This window comes from Lates calcarifer, linkage group LG20 (genome assembly GCF_001640805.2).
Source record: "Lates calcarifer isolate ASB-BC8 linkage group LG20, TLL_Latcal_v3, whole genome shotgun sequence".
Lineage (NCBI taxonomy): Eukaryota > Metazoa > Chordata > Actinopteri > Centropomidae > Lates > Lates calcarifer.
Window position 1 is genome coordinate 11,092,736 of NC_066852.1, and position 20,881 is coordinate 11,113,616.

General features: G+C 40.1%; 1 protein-coding gene across 13 annotated transcripts in view; it reads left to right on the forward strand.

The window, feature by feature from the left end:
• LOC108893503 (RNA-binding protein Musashi homolog 2) overlaps positions 1–20,881 on the forward strand; it is a 220,229-nt gene that overhangs the window by 187,352 nt on the left and 11,996 nt on the right. For 5 of the 13 annotated variants that reach the window (XM_051078482.1, XM_051078478.1, XM_051078479.1 and 2 more), the window contains 2 exons: positions 7,216–7,335; positions 17,472–17,651. The exons of 1 other annotated variant lie outside the window; for it this stretch is intronic. In XM_051078482.1, the coding sequence (XP_050934439.1) occupies positions 7,216–7,335; positions 17,472–17,651 (300 nt within the window). The remainder of the gene's footprint in view (positions 1–7,215; positions 7,336–17,471; positions 17,652–20,881) is intronic. 7 more of the 13 variants (XM_051078480.1, XM_018691585.2, XM_051078484.1 and 4 more) reach the window with 4 other exon arrangements.

Below are 20,881 nucleotides of genomic sequence, written 5' to 3' on the forward strand. Positions count from 1 at the left end.
GTTGGCCCTGCACTGTATTAAGAGCACTTCTAACAGTATTACCACATATACACCTACAGTAAGGTTATCACAAGACAAATTAAAGCTAAAGCTTTCAACCTCTACTCTTATCGATGATGCAGAGGCTGAAATATCCCGACTTTTAGTCCCTAGTATGAGTCAAGCTCGAAAAACACTGGATCCTGTAATTCCAATAATGCAGCTTAATAGCATATTTCATTAGATTCTCTGTGTCTGGCAGATTCCCACGTCTTTCAGCACCGCACCCAACGCAGACTTTCTGTTGAAAATCTAAAGTCAACAAGCTCAAGCCAAAATAACCCTGGTGACATCAGCAGGGTTTCACTGTTTTCACAGACTGAGTAGGCTTTAAGGGTGTAGTCAAGTTAAAGTGAAGGAATCTTCACATCACATTACCAGTATCCCAAGATTAAATTGTGTGTATCATGTTTAAGTTGATGTACAAATGCAAATGTGGCAATACAGGCCAGTAGAGCAAAGGAATAAAACATTGGTATGGATGATAGAGCATCTTCATGCAGATGCTTGAGTTAGAAAATGTATACCATTCACCAGTTCAATTTCAGTTCAGTTTTTAGTGCAATTTCTAGCTATAGTTTCAAACATACTGCTTTGCATCCTGTTCTCTGTGTGACCTTTCTAATGCGTGCACAGAATCCAAACACTGAAAGAAAGCAGACATACACATGGCAAGATTAATTTGAATGATTGACAAGCAACCCGCCTCTGTTAATCAAGTTATGCTTACTCTGATTAGGACCTTAATGTGAGTAAGATAACCCGGTTAAGGTGTTTACATGAGAGTTGCAATAATATGCGTATTGCATTAGTCTGGTTATAATTGAATTATTGGTGTGCATGTAAATGCTCTTTCTCTCTCTCTCTCTCTCTTCTCTGGCTCGTTCCCAGACACCAGTCTCTGTGTTTTATGTGAGGGGAAATCTCTGTGTGTACTGTAGGTCTCCGCTGATCAGAGGAGAGGTGAGACATGAGCATGTGTGCAGCAGTTCATATGAAAGCCACCTGGCTCTCTCCAGCTCTGTGATTTATGCCTTTGATAACAACAACCCAGAGATGCTTTCAGCAACAACAAAGTAGTGCTGAAGGATGACAACAATGGGACACTTGTCAGTCTGGAGATGAAAAGATGTCTTGCTAGGTGGCTGTCTCTTTTGTAACTTTGATATATATTTTTGCTTTTGTGTTGTTTATTTGCCTCTATATGTTTCTCTATATCTTATGAAAGGTTATTGATGAAGCAAAATGTGAAGTGGAGTCAGTTTTCCATCTCTGACAGAATGCCTCCCTCCTCCTGTGAGAAGGCGGCAGTGTGCTTCACTGCCTCTGCTATGACTTATCAACTGACTTATTTCCACTGGCTTGTCCTTCACACTGTGACACATTGACCGCAGAAAACATGCACCTCCTGTATGATGTGTTATATTTTTATCACATGTTTTTACATGCTGGTTTATCTTTATTCTTTAAATATTATATGAACTGCTCAGTTAAAGAGAAGGAGTGTGGACAGTAAACAACAACATGTGATTACTGAGACCACTGTGTAATCCACACATGGCTGCTATGGATATGGAGCAGATCTAAGGTGTTGAGCATCAGTGCTTTGATATCATGCAAAACTGTTATGTAGTGAAATATCTATGAATAATCTACATTCTTATAATACAAATGTAAAATAGAAAACATTTTACAATATATACATGTTAGCAGCTAAGTACTGCTCTCACTGTAAGTTTGAAGTATGACCATATTTGCATATTTTCACTGTGGCAACTGTATTAGATACTTTTGCAAATTACATGTAAGATCCTACATGCAAATAATGGAACAATTTCCCTAAAATATGATGCACCACTGCAATTTAAACTAGCGCAATTCCTCCAGGCCTACTACTGTACAAAATTAAAATAGAAGTTATCAATAATTCAACACTCTGAGAGGGACCATTCTTCAAAATAAATACTTTTAGTTGTTTTTTATAAACCAGTTTTTTCTTTTGCTTCTTCACTTTTACTTAACACTGAAATTCAATAGTTAATGCAAGAGGATTAAGGATATTTTAACATTCTAGATTTATGTGTTTACCGAGCACAAGGAATTTGGATTAATTTTTCTACCTCCTGCCTTGTTTTCACAAAAAAAATGTTTTCCCATGTAATAGTACCTCATGACACCTCTGTGGAAGAATAGCACTTTATTGTAGGTATGGCCGTTATTTACCCAAGTATCATATTGTCTTGTTTCTTGACATATTTTTCTTGTCCAAAACACCTTACAGAATTCCATGAGAATGAATTGGATGCCTGTGTCCTGGCCTTATTTCTCCCTCAATTTCTCATTGGCTTTGTCCTTTCTTCTCTTTGTCTTACTCTTCTGCTGATGTGGCTAATGTCATTTTCTGTTCATCTGTCTCACTCGTCCTCTGCTCTTCACTGTTAATCTGTCTCACTCCTTCTGCCTGCCCCCAAAATCTACTGTAGCTGCTGGATGAAAGACTTGTTTCATTGATCTCTGTTAGCCAGAAAGGTAACCGTGGTTAACTACACTCCAAAGGCAATACTTAATTTAATAAACATGTCTGGGAATGTTATATGTTATCATTATTTTTCTAAACTAGATAAATATTGGTTACCAAAAATGTTGATGCTACACATAATGTATATTATCTACACTACCTAAGCATTGTATGCAGACTCTATCATCACTTCTTTTTTCCACCAGCTGACTACTGAAAATGAAGTCTTAATGTAGCACTAGGCCCTATTAGCTTTCAATTTCACAGTGATATTAAAATTTGGGCATATTTGATCCCAGTGGCCTCCACAGAAGTATCAGCTGTCCCTCGGCTCCTCCTGTGCATTAGATAGTTGACAGTCTTCTTATAGCAGAAATAAGTGGAGTGCTCTGTGACTGATGGAGCTCCTTTGTCAGTGACGGGGGAGCTGCTGCTGGCAGTTTTGGGCCAAAGAACAGTACAGATTACATTAACATCAGTCAAGCTGTTGTCAGACTGGTAGGACATAAATAGGACCTTATTGATGCATAATGCAACAACTTTTCATTGTGAGGTTTTCTGAGTAATGGGATCAGAAAGTGAGTCTGTGGCGTAGGAAAGGCAGTATGCCAAAAAAGATCAGCAAATGTATCAGAAATAGTACATCGGGAGGAAAATTAGATATTAGTGGGTAGAGTTCTAAAGGTCTGTTTGCACAAGTTAAGACCATACAGCAAAAACAACAAACGATACAGTACAAATAGGTCAGTTTTAACCCAGTTTGTCACTTTGTTCCTGTTTAGAGTTGAATGTAAGTCTGTGATAGATGATGCTCTGATGAGTAAAGGAGGTTGAAAACGACATCATTAGTGGTCATGATTGGGGCAAGAATTCATTTGACCAATCACAAAACTTTCTTTTGTCTACTTTAAAAGCAGTATGATACTCAGCAAAGTGCCTTTAATGGAGAAAACAAAGCTTCAGGCTCAGTTTTTTTCACGCAAAAATCCCAGAAAACCTTGACAGAAAAATGGCACTGGTGCTGTCTGATCGCTGCTGATACTGACTCTGCTGCATCTTCTCCTCCTACTTCAGTACAATCGAGTTCATAGAGTCTCACAAAATACAGGTGCAGGTAAGAAAAGAGCTGGTGTGCACCCAAGGAAAATGCCACTTTACTGGCATAAAGTGCCAATATGCATGATGCACTGTCATCAAAACAGTGCTTTGGATGCACATTGTGCTCCTTCAGCAGACAACTGACAACACCAATTGGACATGGCATTCTGGTTTGCAAGTTACCTCAGCTGAAAGTTTATTTTATGTAGGGAAGTATATGGATACATATATAAGGTAACAGTTGCATATGATTCTGAACAGTGGAGCTGGATGTATGGGAAAAATCCAACTTAATATCAAAGCAGAAGGGACAAACAAAGTGCAGAGAGTTACTACATAGAATAACCTCAGACTGGAAAATTTCTGTAGAAGTTTGCAGCTGTTCTTGTTGTGATTGTAAATATTTTTATGAAATGTTAATGCTTGTGTGTAGAAAATGTTATTCTTTTGGTTGGAGAGAAGATGAAATGCTTGTAAAATGGCCACATCGTTCTTTAGGTTTAATCTTTCTTCCTTTCTGTGTGCACTCCTGAAAGAAGGCTGAATTTTTGTGCTGTGGGCTTGAGGGTAGAAAGCTGAGGACAGTTCCCTGGAGTCCGGACACCAAGGCCCCCAGGCCTCCACAGCTCATAAACAGATGTGTCCTTGTCCCCAGCCAAGCGCAGCCACTCAAGTGGCAAAGCAGGGGCCCAATAATTGTGAAGAATTGAAAGCTAAATATTGGCTTTATCTCCTCAGTAATAAAAGGGCCATGAAATTGATTTAATGCTGCAGCGCTTCTCTTGGGTGGCTTCTTACAGCGTGAGCACAAAACAATGAGCAGCAGCCATCTATTAATTAACCCACCTAATCCTGCAAAGTTAATCTCTCACCACAACTTTGCCCGCAACTAACTTCCAAGCCAGTGGGTCTACTGGGGGTGTCATGACAATGGCAGCGAGGGGAAGATAGATTCAGCACTTAGGAAAGGAGAGAGAGAGAAGGGAGAAAGAGGTGGAGAGTGCTGCATGAAACACTGTTCCGCATAGCAACCATGGGGACACTCTAAGTGGAAATGCAGGGGTGCATGGCCATCATTAGCATAGTATCAGAGTTGATTTGTGTTTTTGTGAAAAGAGGCGGAGAATATCATTTGAGCTGTTGGGATCAGTTCCCGGTCTGGTGTGGCTGCAGTAGCATAAATGCGGCTGATTTTAGTTGCCTTTATGTTGTCTGTTTTGCATTCTTTTCCCCTGTCACCATTCCACCTTTAGTCCCTTATTCTCTACTGAGCTGTTAGATAGTTGGGGGTGGAAGTGGTATTTCTTTCTCTTCTTCACCTGCCTGCCCGTCACAGCGTGATGGCACCTCACACCCAACACTCACATTCATGGTCGTATTGTGTCGACAGAGTTGTGAATTACCTCCTTCTCAGCCGGCTGATGAAAAGCTATGTGTTTTTCTCTTTGGCTGCAGCTCATCTGACCCTGTCCCCCCACCACCACCACCACCCCCACCCCTTTCCTCAACACCCCCCCCCCCCAGTCAGTCTTTTGTGCGAGCCCCTCTTCGTGGAATAGCAGTACAAGGCTGGCTCGGAAAATAGGTCACCCGCTGGTGCTCCTCTCACCTCCACAGCATTCAAAAAATAATCCTCTAAGGTGTCCTGTGCCATTTTGTAATGTCTAAACCACAGTCTCTGGAATATGGTCAAAACATCGAAGATACACACACATGCACACACATTCAGCTTAAAAAAAAAATAAAAAATCGAGAAAAAATCCAATTGATGGCATTTTGGAGATCATTTTTTTTTTGCTAGTGAGGAAAGCATTTCCTGTGGAGATAATTTTAGGAGGCTGATTAGGCAAAGACGGTGTTGAGCCCAGAGTGAGGAATCTCATCACCACCGCTAATGACATGCCATTCCTGTGCTGAGAGAAGAGCCCAGGCCCTGGGCATGGACTAGCCTCTGTCAGCCACCTCTAACTACTGTGTTCATTAAGGCCAACAATGTAATTACAATTCACAGATACTGCATTGGCTTAATTACAGACTGATGATTAGGCTGATATTTGTTGGAATAATCAGACCCTAAAGAGGTGGATTTATATTTGCATGGTATGAAGGTCTTTATTTTATTAGTGAATCACAAACTGACAATTTGGACAGCTTCATGAATGTGTATATAGACATAGTTTTAAAGCTCAAAGCTTTAAAAAATCTCAGCCTTTGCAGATCAGTGTTTACATAAGAAGAAATGAACACAAGAGACTTGCTCAGTCTTCATATAAACTAACAGATTGAAATCTCTTCTGAATGACAAATCATCCAACAGATGTCTCCATCTGATTATGGAAGATGTTTTTTTTTTCTCTACCGTATATCTTCCAGCTGAATAGCTGAACAAAAAAAAGTGGAATACTTTGCCTTGCCTAGCATTACAGTGGATGATTCTGATTCCATAGAAACTTGCAGTAATTGGGAGCACTCCCGAACAAAATGCAGGGATAGTCCCCAGAGGTAAGGCTATTATGCTCATGTCTATGCTGCTCAGAAGTGGCTGTAATCTTTCATCCAAAGCATGTGACATAAACACCCCCAGAGCCAAATTCTTCCACTAATATAATCAGGGACCTGGTGAATTGCAAACACACCCAAAGTCAGTTCACAAATGTAAATTTGCTCCTTCTCAATCCAGTAGAAAGCTACTATGTAAAAAAAATAGAAGACATTAATTTATATACATCATATCATGCTAAATAGAATCACATGTAATTTACTGCGTTTTAAGATTTTAAATCATACAATTATGGAGTTTTTGTATGTTTTCATATCATTTGATATTTGTCTCATGATGATCACTGCGGTCTCTACTTATGGATCTTTGCAAACAATACATTACTGATTGTTTGAAAACAACAGTAATCAATAAAAAGGGAACCTGTGTAATTCTAAAGGCACTTTGTGCAGGCGTCATGCACATATTAGTCTGCTTGATTCTTCAGACAAAGGGTTAAGGACCGCAGGAACCTCCCACCACCACCCTACCTGAATGGGTGATCCATTATAAATTGTGATTGTTTTAACACATATACAGGATTAAATTCACAGGAAGAGAAGTACTTAATCAGTATGTTTGCTGAGTTAACCAGTTACTCAAGTCATGATCATGGCAAGTACTGTTGATCTTTTTTTATTTTCATTCTATTTAACCTTCATTTAACCAGGAAGTCTCCTGATACTTAACTTTGAAGCTGCACTTTAGTTAATAGTTATTTTAGGTATCTTTTTCCTCTTAATATTCAGTGAGGCGCTCATAGCTCTCTTTCTTTTCCTGTGTGGATCAGTTGGTCTGCAGGGTTTTGAATATCACAGCAGGTTCTGTAAGAGTCTGCTGATAGATTTCACCCTTACATGAGCCCCTCCTGCCCCCCCCCGCCCAAATCCATCTCTGACAGCTATAGTTTTATCCTGTAGCTCAGCACAGGTATCAGCATTCTCCTGTAGCTCTGGGGCGTACTCATCCATGTGCAGGAAGTGATGTATGTGTGTGTATGTGTGTGTGTATGTGCCTGCAGGCTTCCCAGCGACAGCATACGGACCGGTGGCGGCGGCGGCAGTAGCAGCAGCGCGTGGCTCAGGTAGGGGGGCCCGTGGAAGAGGCGGCTACTTGGCGTACCCACAGAGCACAGGGCCAGGTAAACGCTCTGTCCATGTTCTGTGTGGCTGCTGCTCTCTCCAACTTCTCCTGCTCTGCTTCCCCCCATAGATATAGTCCCCCCGAGCCCCCACGCACACACTCTGCAACATTTTTAGTTTACACTGACAGTGTCGTACACACATACAGATTTTACCCAGTATCTGTACACATATGTATATATGGTTCTTATCCAATTTGAAGTTAAATTGGTGAAGGGTATAATCTACACTTTGGGCACCATATGGCCCATTTATCAGCCCATCTCAGCCCCTGTGGATCTAAAAAACATGGTGATTCTCAGCCACAGCAGGACCACTCTTACACCAGTGGTTCTCAAATAATGGTGCAAGGTCTTTCAAAAAACTTAACGAGGGCCCATTGGATCAAAGCAAAATTAGATGAATTATAATCTGAATTCAGCATTCATCATAATCAATACAGCAATTCACTCTGTAGGAAAAAAAACCTTTCTCAAATGGACGTTCTTGGAACAAAACCTTGATCAAATGTGAATCTGTGGTTTAAAACATCTGTGTTTGAAGCTTTTGGGGGTTCCTGACATTAAAAAGATGCTGTATGTTCACATACTGTGCCTTTTAGATCATGAAGAAGCTGCAAGGATCTAAAAGTACATTACAGCAGTTCAAGGAGTTTTATCTTTAAATCTGCTCACATCAAACATTTTGGTAAATAGCAGGTGTTTAAAAAATATGGACAGATTATCTTTGGAAACTAGCCAGTACTTTTCAACTTTGTCTAAATATTTGACTGCCAGATTGAATATTTTCTTTGCCAGATAAGAAATTATTTTCTTTGTCATTTGATATGATATGTTTTGATCTCCATCTATGATGAACTAACCTAGTTATGGCAGAATGTCAAGTAGCGCAGTTTAAGCACAAAGGTGGATTGTCTCTTATAATAGAAGTGAGTAGAAGATATAAGTACCAGCAGTAGTCAAGTAATTTACTCAAAAATCAGCCATGATTTCTTCTTTTCTTCCACTTTTTCCATACTCCTCTCTATCTATATGGTATGATTTGATCATTTTAGAGTCAGAGCATCCTGAATCTTGGATGTCTTTACAATGATTGTTGTATCATTGCTACACAGATTTAAGATTATTCTATTAGTTATATGAGTAAATACAAAAGTTTCAAATAGACAGATTCTGTAAGTCAGTGCCTCTGTGTTAGTATTAAAGATGTCTGTAGGGATCAGCATAAAAAGACACACTCCAGTAAAGCATAATTACAGTGCACACTTTATTCATGTAGAGGAAAATATCCACCAAGAGAACTGTACCAAAAACAGGATGCAAGTTTCTGTCTGTCTTAAACACAGCATTGATTTACTTGTCTGCTTCATTTAGACATCCTGCTTTTTCCACTGCTTACAACTGTAGATCATTCAATAGGTGTCAATAATAGCTCCCCTGACTGAACACACAGCCTCCAGGCTTTAGAGAAGTGTGTCTTTCCTAATCAGACATACTATTAAATGCTTGTTGGAGAAAATCTGTTTTAATTGTAGCTCAGACGTTGTCTGGTCTGTGCAGTCACTCGCAGATAGAAAGTCTGACGACAGACATGCCGTTTAATGTCAGGCGCTGTGATAATTTAAGACACATACTTGCACAGGAACACAGTTACAGCACAAGCAGCTGTAGTATATGCATACCACCTGTCTATGCACACACATACAGGCAAACAAATTAACCCACCTGTCCTCATTTGAACTTAATTCAAATCGACAGAGGGAACATTGGAAGCCAGTCCTTTTTTTTTTTTTTTCGTCACATCAGGCTATTTGATTTTGTGCATTTTCAAAACAAACAATTTCCCCCAACAATTGCAGTAAAAAGCAGGAATGTTGATTTGTGGTTAGCAGCAGCCAGGGAGCAAGAGACATGATGGCAACTATTATGTACAGTTTAATTCTGACAGCTGCAAAAGGAATGGAGACAAGTAAATGATTATGAGCAGAGGGGGGAAGGGAGCAGGGAGCGGGAAGATGGAGGGTTAGAGTGGTAAACAGTGACATCATGGGCCTGTTTTAGAGTACTTAAACAGCCATGAAGCAGCTTTAGGGAAAATATCTCTCTGAGAAATATCTGTGCGTCCTCAGTATGTGGCAGAATCTGTCTGCGAAGCAAGAATATTATCACAATGACAGCAACAAAATCAGCTGTATCCTGCTGTGTTGTAACCATTTATTAACTGCTCTATTCTGTAGAGAAAAGCCTCACCAATGCCTCTTGATGATAGAACAAGTGCAGTCTTTATATGGTTTATCTGCTTTTGGACAGAGACACAAATGGTTGGCAAATGAATTCTTGATGAAGTGTTAGAGACGATGCCAATAACATACTATATGGATTAATACATCCAGCGGTCTCTTCTCTCTACACAGACACAGACAGAGCAGAGAACATAGATTGTTTAGGCTTGCCTCGTCCCTATGTATCATATTCGGATGTTGCTGCATTGCCGCCCTATCTGATTTGCAGCACACTCAGCCCAAAATCAACTCAGGAATAGGAATTCCTTTGCTAAATTCTCCTGTTTTATTGCAGATGAGGGTTTTTGTTGTTTAAAAAAAGCCTCATGTATGATGTAAGTGAGGATTCTTTGTGCTTTGACTCCACCTACAGTTCCCATAGAGCACCACATACTATATACTTTGTCTAAGCAGGGTGCCCTCTAAGAAACCACACAAGTTAATTTGAAAAAAGCAAAAAGAAAACATCATTAAAAATACTCTAAATGAATTCAATTTTGGACACAGTTTATAGTTTGGACTGTGGTTTCTTTAAAAGAAACCTTTTCGTGCAGATGTTGCCTTTGTGTGAGCTGCGCTGTTTGTTTGTAGATTGTCAGCGATGCTCACAGAGTGTCCTGAGAATGTGGGAGACATTTTCCAGCCCTGACAGAGGGCACTTTCACCCTGCTCCCAATCCTCAACAGACAAAATGACAGCATGCTGACTTCCCTCTCTATGACAGACCACTCCTGATGACAAGGTGTATTTTAGACTTCTCACTGTGGCCTGGCACTTGTGACAAACTATACCACAGATGCAGCTGTAGTTGTGTCTCATAACTAGAAAAGTTAGTGAAGATGGAGACTCTGCACTATCTTTCAAACTTTTTTGTAAACCTTGCTAGATATTGTATATGTCAAATTGTAGCATATTTTTCTATTTCAAAATGTGATAATTTTTTAAGTGTAGTAATTCTCTTGTAGATTAACATTTGAATATTACGGAAGAGCAAACAAATCCAGTATTTTCCATGCTGTGTAAAAAAATGTGAGTTGAAGTTTTGAAAGCTAGTGGGAAAAGGAAAAAGCATCATTATCACAGGAGAAACTAAACACTGGGTCAGTGGTTACTACTCAGACAGGCCAGACATCATGTTTTATTTAGTAAAAGCTGAATCGAAGGTGGTGTCAGACCAGATATTTTTTTTGTAAAGGTGGATCTTCAGCTTGTATTTGAAGATGGTGAGGTATTTTGCTGCCCTGATGTCAGCCGGGGAGCATGTTGGGCCTCTACGGTACAAGAACAAGGACTAGCTCTTGATGCGTGTTTGTGAGGACACGTTTGAGAGACTGTGGCTCCAGGCAAGAAGAAGATCAGAGAGATCTGACTAGTGGACAGAGTTTACCTTCGCCTGGAGGTAGAGAGGTGTCGGCCCATGCTCTGCTTTGTAGGCTGGAATGGCAGTTTTGAGGCTGATTTGAACTATGACAGAGTGCCACTGGTGGGATGCAAAGGGCAGTCACATGATATCAGTCGGAGGGGCTGAACATCTGCATAGTTACACCAGCAAGGAGGAAATTGCTAATTTGGAAATGACTAATGCATGCACCAGCACCTGGGCTGCATATTGGACAAGTATACTGTGCTCAACTTCTGCTGTTGATATGACAGATAAAGCTGCACAAATTGTCCACAGTTGTCACTTCAACTGAGACTCACAGGTAGTTTATTCATGCACTGAATACTAACATTAGACACTGATATCAACAACAACTTTCTTATTAATGTGCATATGGAAAAATCACTCAAAGACAATGAATATCCAGCTAATGAAATAGAATGAGGAGGTCGATAATTTACTCATTCTTTTAAAGAATGCTGGTTATCATTCCATTTTCTTCATTTCAAAGAAGACTCATCTGAAATCTCCTGTGCCATAGCATTGTCAGATAAAAAACAGAGAAAAATGCAAGTGTTGCAGATGGTTCTGACAGTCTAGGGAACTTCACAGGTCCCAGTCTACCCTGGCTGAGTGTTTTCCTGAGTCCTCTGAGCTTTCTGGGAAGCACAAATGTCAGTCTCACATCTCGGCTTTACCTGCAGTGTACACAAAGCCCCATTCAGCTGCTTTTAGGGATCTGGGTACTTGTTATGTACAGTATGCCTGACTTGACTCAGGTGTTCAGAACTGAAATAGAGGTCCAATAGGCTGTAGTCAGTGTTGTGCAGAAACTGGACTACAGTATTATCTGCAGAGGTGTCCAGTGTCCAGCTCTACTTTTATTGGGACTCAAGGTGGTCTTCACATTTTTTAAATCCCCATTCGTTCTTCTTTTTGTCCTCTCTTTTACTCATCTCACTTCTCTCACCTATTTTTTTTCTTTACCAATGAAAGGATGGAAACCCGTGTGACAGACATTTCCAAATTAAGATCATTATCAATTTCCTCCCAACAAGCTCTGTGATCTTCAGCAGTGCCCGAGAGGAGACCAGGATTGGCTGTGTGCACTGGGCTTAATCAATCTGGCTCTTAGTGAGCTCGGGTCCATTTGTCCCAGATGCTAATCTGCAGAGCTCAGCTCCAGAGGCCAGAAGCGCTCTACATGTATTTGGTGCAAAACAACATGAGCGGGCACGTCAAGCCCATCCTGCTTGGGTTTTTTGTCGAAGGCCCAGGGAAAGATGTGACACATCGGGGAGGGCAAAGTGTCCCTTTGTGCCTCTACCACAAAGCAGTGGCTCTCACAGCTGTGGGTAGCAGATGCTCTGAGGTTACAGGCACAGGCCTTCAGGGACATCACCACTCTGCCCTCCAGGGGCTGCATACATAATACATTCTCCAAAGAAAACTTACTGAAGGCTTAGTGGTAGTTAGGTATTTTGTCATCAGTCCTGTAAATTCAGTTAAGAAATATAAATGTGTTGTATACTTTCTAATCATTATAGAATTTTCTTTTTCATTTGCATCACACATTTAGAGACATTTACTTATTTGAAATTAGGATGTAAAATCCATGGTTTCCTGCGTACCTACTCCAGTATACATGGTGTCATTTTATACAGTTTTATGAGATAAATGGCTCCAAATTAAATTTTGTAAGATGTAAGATTTTGTAAGAAGATTTGGCAATTTATTAATATAATAGTATCTCAGTAAGCTTTGCTATGAAGCATGATTCCTTCTGTATCTAAATGACCATTAGACGTAGCCAGTATTACTCTCAGATTTCAGTCATAGTGAGTCTCAGATTTCTTCAGACCACATAAGCCTGACCAGACATGTTTGAAAAAATGTGTTCAGCCAAAAGGCCAGGGCTGTCAGCTCTGAGCCCGCTCACGATAGGATAATCTGTGCCGACTGTCGATAACTGAGTGCCCTTTCTCAGTCCCAACCAGACCAGATCCCACACAGGTTAAAATCTGCATTAAAATCATTTAGCGTGGCCTGTGTGGGCTTCCCTGCAGCAAATTAGTGTGAAGTGATTTGCCACACTGTTGCACATCATCTTACCCATGATTCAGTCTTCAAGTTTCTCTTCCTCTGCAACTTTCCTGAATCATTTCCCAGCCAAGGTTGAAGATAAATATAAATCAGTAGCTCTGTTGAGTTTGTCCATTACTGGAAAGAGCAGCAAGAAAAGGGAAAAGCAGGCATAAAATGAACAGTAAAAAAAAAAACAGAGGCCTGAGTATGGGTGAGTAAATGCAAGAAGAAATCATCTGTTAAAATTCATTAGCCAAGCTTCTCTGAACACAAAATGACAAGACATTAAATATGTATTATTTATGAAATGTCTGTGCTCTCTGAAAAGGGTGTCTAGTGCTGTTAATTACTCAGCCATTCATTCAGAAAAGATTATTTCAAATGGAAAGTGAAAGCAAGGCTAGACAGCAAAAGAGCTGTTAGTTTCTTTCACGCTATTTTTAAATGACATTGGTGAAAATGGGAAAGCTAATTATGGTAGCTCTAAAATTCAAAGCTAATTTGAGGAGCAGCATGTCAGGTTTATTGACATCTTCTGTAGAGTGATGTGGTTTGATGGCCACTGAGGAATCTCGCTGGTGCCGCCAGGGAATGGAGGAGTGACTGCATGAAAAATCACTATTTGCAGAAATGAAAATAACTTTTGGTAATAGATTTTTACATTCCCCAATTCCCAGGAATCCCAGTCTGTTGTCTACAGAAAAAACAAGTATGTTCATGTATATTCAAAGGGTCCACTTATAGATGAAAAGTCAACATTTTGTTGATGATCAGATTTCAAAATAAAGGCTAATATATATATAATATTTCAAATAGGTTTTGTTGTTGATTAGTAAGTCCTTGTATTAAGAAACCTGTCAGTCGAGTTGAGGGTACGAGCAGCAGCAGAGTTTTCAATTGTGCTGGTGAGGTTACTGTTTTGAATCACTGATAGTGCCTTAAAAGCCTGCATGTGAATATAAATAATGATAATCACAAACTTGGTGCAGACCACTGGCAAACTTATGAAAATATTTTTCACACCCCAAAGTCGCAGCAGGCCGGGGAGCATGACGCTATATTTTATCATCAGCGTGATTAGTTTTATTTTCCAACTAGTGAGAAAAAGAGCAGCGGTGCTTTCAAGGTTTTGTGATTCCTCCTTAAAGGCAGTCACCTGGCAAAGTGGGAACGAGAGCAGAGCATTTATCCACTTAAAGAGAGCCACCCCGATGATGTCAGTAACAGATGATTGCGAGACACTCCCCTCTCCATCGCCTCGCAGCCAGCTTTGGTCACCGAGGGCAGAAGGGAAAGAGGGTGGGGGTAGGGGAGATAATTATCAGTATAAATGAAGCCCTGCGAACGATTTGCACTGCTGGGTCCCCTGATCTAGTCTCCAAGGCAACCTCACCACGCTCATTTGTTTTGTAGATGAGTAATTACATCCAATTAGTGGCCAGTGGAAAAAAAGGAGTCCAAGAAAGGCCCATTGTTCTGGATAGATTGTGTGAATATTAATAGTGGGACGGTCTGAGGCACAGTGATATGATCGGTGATACTAATGCAGCTGTGGGCGCACTCTGCCCAGTCTCATCCTGCATAACAGATCAGATAGCCACTGATGAAAATATATGGCTTTGAGAATATGTGCCTGCAGTTTGTGCACGAGTGTCTGTCTCATACTCCTGTCCAGCTGCTTCTATCCCATAAACAAAGCCAGTTTCCTACTGGATCCTGCCACACCTGCAGACAATGCAGCGGCATGTAGTGTCTGAAAATTTCTCAAACTTCTCAAAGGTCTCTTGACGTCACCTCCATAGGGGAAATACATATTGTGCAATGTATACAGCACGTGTTAAGTACTATATGTCACTAACACCTGGCAATGTCCAACACAATATGATGATATTGGGGTAGATTTAAACGGTAAATTAAGTAAGGTTGGTCTTAATTGACCTTAAGAATTGGTTGTTGTTTTGAGTGGCACTTTATGAGATCCTAAAGCCGAGCACACACTGTATGGATGGATTCATCCCGATTGCAACCCCAAATTGGTTGCTCCTGACTCATTTTTGAATAGGGCTTTTGTGAGATTGGTTGTCAGAAACTTTGGTCGGCTGTCTTGCAGTTTGAGCAGTTCCACGGTCCGATTCCCCATATTGCTGCTGTCAAGAGACACCTTACAAACTGTAGTGAGCTTGTTTTAATATTAATGGGGTGGTATTTTACATGTTGTGGCTAAAGCTGTAGTCTGCTGTGGTATGAAACTGAACTTTACGTCTTCCAGCCATCGGCAGGCCCATTTTTTTGTCTTCTTACTTTCCATCCATAATGGAATTGCAAACTGTAATGCCACTTTTGTTTCTTTCTTTTTTTTTGTAAACCTTGCTGAGGAATGGTTGAATCAACTTTACTGTCAATGGACCTAACCAGTCGTGGGGTCCATGTTTATGTTCAGTGTGAGCTCCACCTTAATGGACCTGTAAAGTGTGAGCATAAAACTCGCAGGTTCCAGCCGAGCAGAAAGGCCTTATAAAACTTGTAATGTAAGTTAACATGATGTACAAGATGAACAACAACAACGTAGTGTCTGTCCAAGATAATGTGTGAAGTTACACCCACTTGAGTTGTCTCTTGCTAACAATATTTTGATTGAATACATATAATCCTCAGTTTATTGTGGGTTTATTATGGATCAGATAATAATAATAATAATAATAATAATAATAATAATAATAATAATAATTGTCACCAGTCTGCAGCATGCAAATGACACTTTTACTATTGATTACAACATGATTCATTTTTCATTTTTTGTGTGTCTGTTTTTTTATTGTAGCAAAGTGAAATATGTTGCACTACAGTTCACTAATGAGGCACAATGAAAGTATTCTAAAATGGGAAGTAATGCCTGTTTGGTTCCAGTTTTTACACTGTTGTAAATGTGTTAGAATGGCTTCCTTATGAATTCCCAATAACATGGTTTGTGCTATTGTCAAATGTTTTTTCCCCCGTTATAATTATTCCATTGATCCAGTTTTCCTCATTAGCAAGGCCAATCAATTTTCAGTGACATTTGTCTAAGTGAAGTAAATGGAATGATTGCTTCTTGAGCTTTGTTCAATGTGTCAGGCATTATGTGACGTACGTGGGAAGCCTGCCGTATTTGGAGCCTATAATTTGATGAGTGGGCAGACAGCCCACAAGTGGTGAGATCAGAGTGCTAAAAAGCATTGGCGGGGAGAAACATGGCTGGTGCTTACATTCCATTTGGCAGAAGTGGACTGTCTTACTCTGAATGGGTAGAGGTGAAGTGGCTTTGAATGGCTATTCGCTCCAGGACCCAAATAAAAAAAATAAATAAATAAATAAATAAAACACAAACACACAGCGGGGGAAACCCAGCATGGAAAAGCCGGTGTCACCAATCTCTGTCCCTCCTGAGTAGATTAACTCTGTTATCAAAGAGGTGTGAGAAGGAGCAGTTTCTTTTAATTGCACTCTTTATATGAGCAGCTTGTCTCAGATTAAGAGGACAAGCAATAAATGTCAGCACGACTTATTGCTGAATGACATTTTCTAAACTGTTGATAATCCACCATCTGTGTCAAAGAGAGAATCGTTGGAAGAGGCCAATCTGAGACGTGCTCAGCTTTCAGAACGCCCGTCATCAATAAACATGAATGTCTCTGTATCTCATGCTCAGAAAAACCTTATTATCTATTGCTATTGGTCAAAAAAGGGCTTTAAATTAATTATTGACCGGTCCGCTTTGTGTTTCTTTCCATTTAAATGACAAAAGCTTCCTTCAGGTATTTTGAAGAATTGTCGGTTTGAAATGAAAAATGTATTGACCTGTGTTTTAATGATGCTTTAGTTTTATCTCACCTCTTAATGATTGCAAAAAAAGTGAAAGAAAACATGGGGGACGCAGGTCACCCATGCAAAAGCCAAAGTTTCAAAGCTGTGGCCCCACTGTATATTTTCTATCTTTGTATATTTTAATGTGTATTGTTATTGGTCCATTTGAGTCATTTCAAGGAATAAGAGTAAATTAAGGAGGTTTTAAATGTGTGCTTTCAGGGAGAGATAACATAATTATAGAGCTAGTGTTTAACATATAGCTAAACATATCAAACACAGACCATATGCCGGGGGGGTCCTGGCCACATGGCAGGAACTGCTGGGGAGGGAGGGCAGGGAGGGCCAATTAAAGCAGACAAAACACAAGGATGTAACCTTAAAAAAAAAAAAAAAAAAAAGCGTAAAAAAAACATGGTGTCATGGGCCACCAAGCTATGCTCAGCAATCTGGACATTGACTTTGAACAATGAAAAAGTTGATTTCCACAATGATGGAGTCCCCTCCCCCCCCTTCCCCTCCCCACCCTATACTGTATCTCCCAGGCCTCCCCGATTATGGGTTTTACTCTGCGCCCAGTGACCAGAGGGGGGGGCCCTGCTCCTTTGCTGACTATGGCTCCCTGGGGCCCCAAGCGGCTCAGATGCTGCACAGTGAGCATGCCACCTCCGCCTGCAACTCCCCCCTCCAGCACCTACACAGCCCGGATCAATTTAAGAACCCAGGTTTGTATATGCGCATCTATCTCATCCACGTTTTGGACTTTTCAGTTTGATTCATGACATTATTCCATGCAGATGATCTAAACCCTTTTTTTGTTTTGTTTTCTACATTTCCTCTTGCTTTTGTTAAGGAGAAGAAAAAAAATCCCCCCCTTCTTCAAAAAAAAAAAAAAATTCTATATATATATATATAAAAATGTCTTGCTGACAAAATAGCATTGCATGTTTTTCCTCCTTTTTTCAATTTTTAATGTAGATTTTCTGTTTCTTTGTGAAGTTATGTTCCAGCCCCTGCTTGCACATAGGGGGCCGACACATACAGTACAGAATGTAATCCTTCATTTGCATGTGAACAAAATGACTACTGATGATACTGGAGAGTACACTGGCCTCTCTACCAGAGCTCAGGGTTATGTGGATTTTGAACAGCAAAGGAGTGAGCAAGTGTGAGAGTGAGTGTCATTTTTTAGTTGAGCCCTTTCAGTATTTTTAGTGTAAGAATGATTGCTTGCATTATTAGTGTGTGAAATCAGTAGAAATGCTGTGCAACACTTAACAGACAACATTTTTATTTTTTGCATAATACAGCCATTACTCTACAACACAAGCACATTTTCATCTTCTGTGCTTTTTCTGATGTTCTTATCTACCTTATGTAATCATAGCTTTCAAAAGCCAAGGATGAGATTCCACTGACAAGTAAAATATACTCCAGAGTGACATTTCAATAACTGCATGAAGTGCATAAAGAATACTATAAATTCATGCTGTTTCTTTGAGAACAGACAGTAAGACAATTAACAACCTACCATATTTGTATCTAGTTTTTTGAATATTACATGATCACATTTGCACTGACATGACGTACCACCAAGTGTTTGTTGGAAAGTAGGGAGGTCTAGTTTAGCTGAGTGTTTTAGGTGAAGGTAGTTAGGTTCTTGTGTGAGACTCATGTGGCCCTGCTGGCTCTGAATCCTGCAGCCTTCAATCTTGTGCCTCCATCTCCACTTCACAAAAATGGCAGCAAAGATTTTGGAGAAAAAAACAATTGACAAATAAAGTAAGAGGGTAAGTGTTGGGCCAGCCACAAATGGTTAAAGTGTGGTCCAGCTGAGCTGGGTAAATGTTGGCATTTCCTTCAGACTCTCTGTACGAACTTTAGCACAGCAAATAGAAAACACACACACACAAAGGAAGACTGCATAAATGCAACTACAACTATACAAATACAACTGGAGTGCTGAAGCAAGCCTGCTGCTTTATCACCTTTGTTGTAACACTTGTGCGGTAATGCTACAAACATAAAGTAGTCGACTATACTCTTTTCTTCCTGTAGATCTGTTAAGGAGTGTGAAGGTTTTATTTCATACACAGCTGCATGTCAGGGGCAAAATTACTTTTGCAAATTCACATAGACCAGTGCCATTGTCTCTGCTGATTTTGAGGGATGGTTGTAGCATGGGTGATTTATGATACATAATAGCTGACACAAGAGTAGAAAAACACCCCTGTGATTTTTTTTTTTTTATTATCAGCAGCTACTGTAAGGACTGTTGGACTCTGTTGATGCATCGCTGCTGTTTTTGTTTTTTGAGTTTTGTTTGGTGGGTAGAGCGCAGGTTTGTCTCGCCTGAGAGGACACGTTCAAATCCTGAGTGAGTCAACACAGTTTGATTGTATCGTAACATGATTTATATGCATCCTGTTTGTGGAATAGGCTTCATATTTGCAGCAAACCTTGACCTTAATGATCCAAAATTCAGAGACAAGAACTTATTTGAATGTTTTTGTTTGAAGAAAAGAAAAGCAAATATGAATGATTTTCAGGAAATCTAACAGATATTTGAAATTAGGGGCCTTGTGATGATGCTGAACTGGGGGTCGAAGATTGTCCATATTTTAACTATCACCTCATTACTGTTTAAATGCTATGATGAGCAGCCCCAGACGTGCGCTGTGCAGATTCCCAGTCTGACAGGGAGAACAGGTTAGTGTCCATATGCAGTTTGAAGGCAGATCTCAGTGGTTATTGCTTTTCTTGTGCACAGTGCCTACATCTATACTTCAGCACTACATTTAAGTGAAGTAAATATAACTTGGAAGATACAGGAAGGCAATGTAGCACGCAGTGTTCTGCATAGAGTGAGACTTCAGACATTCATTAATTCAGTTCTTTCCTTCTTTTTTCCTTTCACAAACATAAGTCAGTCTGAGCATCAAATGACTTTCTCTCCAGTCCTCTTTTTGTCCTCTCAGTCAAATGTATCTGCACCACCAAGTACCAAAAGCATAGTAAAGAATTAGCACTGTCATTCATGGACCCTACTTTGAACAACAATCTGACCCACATTGCACTTGGGATTGTTTTGCTCCCAAAGCTAAATGTAGAACCAGTGCAGCCCCAGAATGTAAATGGAAAAAAAAAGCAGTTTTCACAGAAAGAGGGGTGAGACACACTCTAATAAAAATCACCAGTCACAGGAAATGAGGATTGCCATTTCAACTGAAAAGATCCTTAATTATATAATAAGCCAGCCTACTGGGGGCTGTGCAGGCAAGATAAGAGCAGTGGCTGCTCACTGTTTAAAGTCCTTACAGTTTAACAGCAGTGTCAACTCCACTAGATGTGTGTTTAGCGAGATGGTTTCTATTTATTAGAGTGCTATACACAGATATCTAAAGTATGTTTTTCAGGTGCCTCTAATAGACCCACCCTGTTTCATATGGCTTTGATAAATGGAGCAGTGATATGTTAAACATGGTGACAATTTTACACTTTGTTTGCTGCTTGTGTGTCTGCATCAACACTTTGGATGTGCTGCAGTTCCACTGTATTCCTACAAAGACCTCTCAGGCATCACAGAGTTCATGAGCTCATATATACACAAGATCGAGCATTTTCTGTGGTCGGAACATTTTTCTTTTTAATGCAGCTGTACAGTTTTTTTTTTCACAGTCTGTCTGTGAATAAGGGTGAAATGGAGGGTTATGTGAAACTGACAGCGGAGGAGATTGCTGTTAAGAGATCATTGCATTTTTCTTTCTCCCCGACTGTTTTTTTCTCCTGTATTGCAAGTGTTATTGGCCTTTAGCAGGCATCTGGATTTTCAAAAGACATTTTATTAGTCTGAGTTTCTCTTACTCACAGGGCAAAGGTGGTAAGTCATGTACAGTATTTCTTTTTTATCCCTCCCTGAGTTTGGGCCCGCAGATGAACTCGGGTCAAGCTTTTA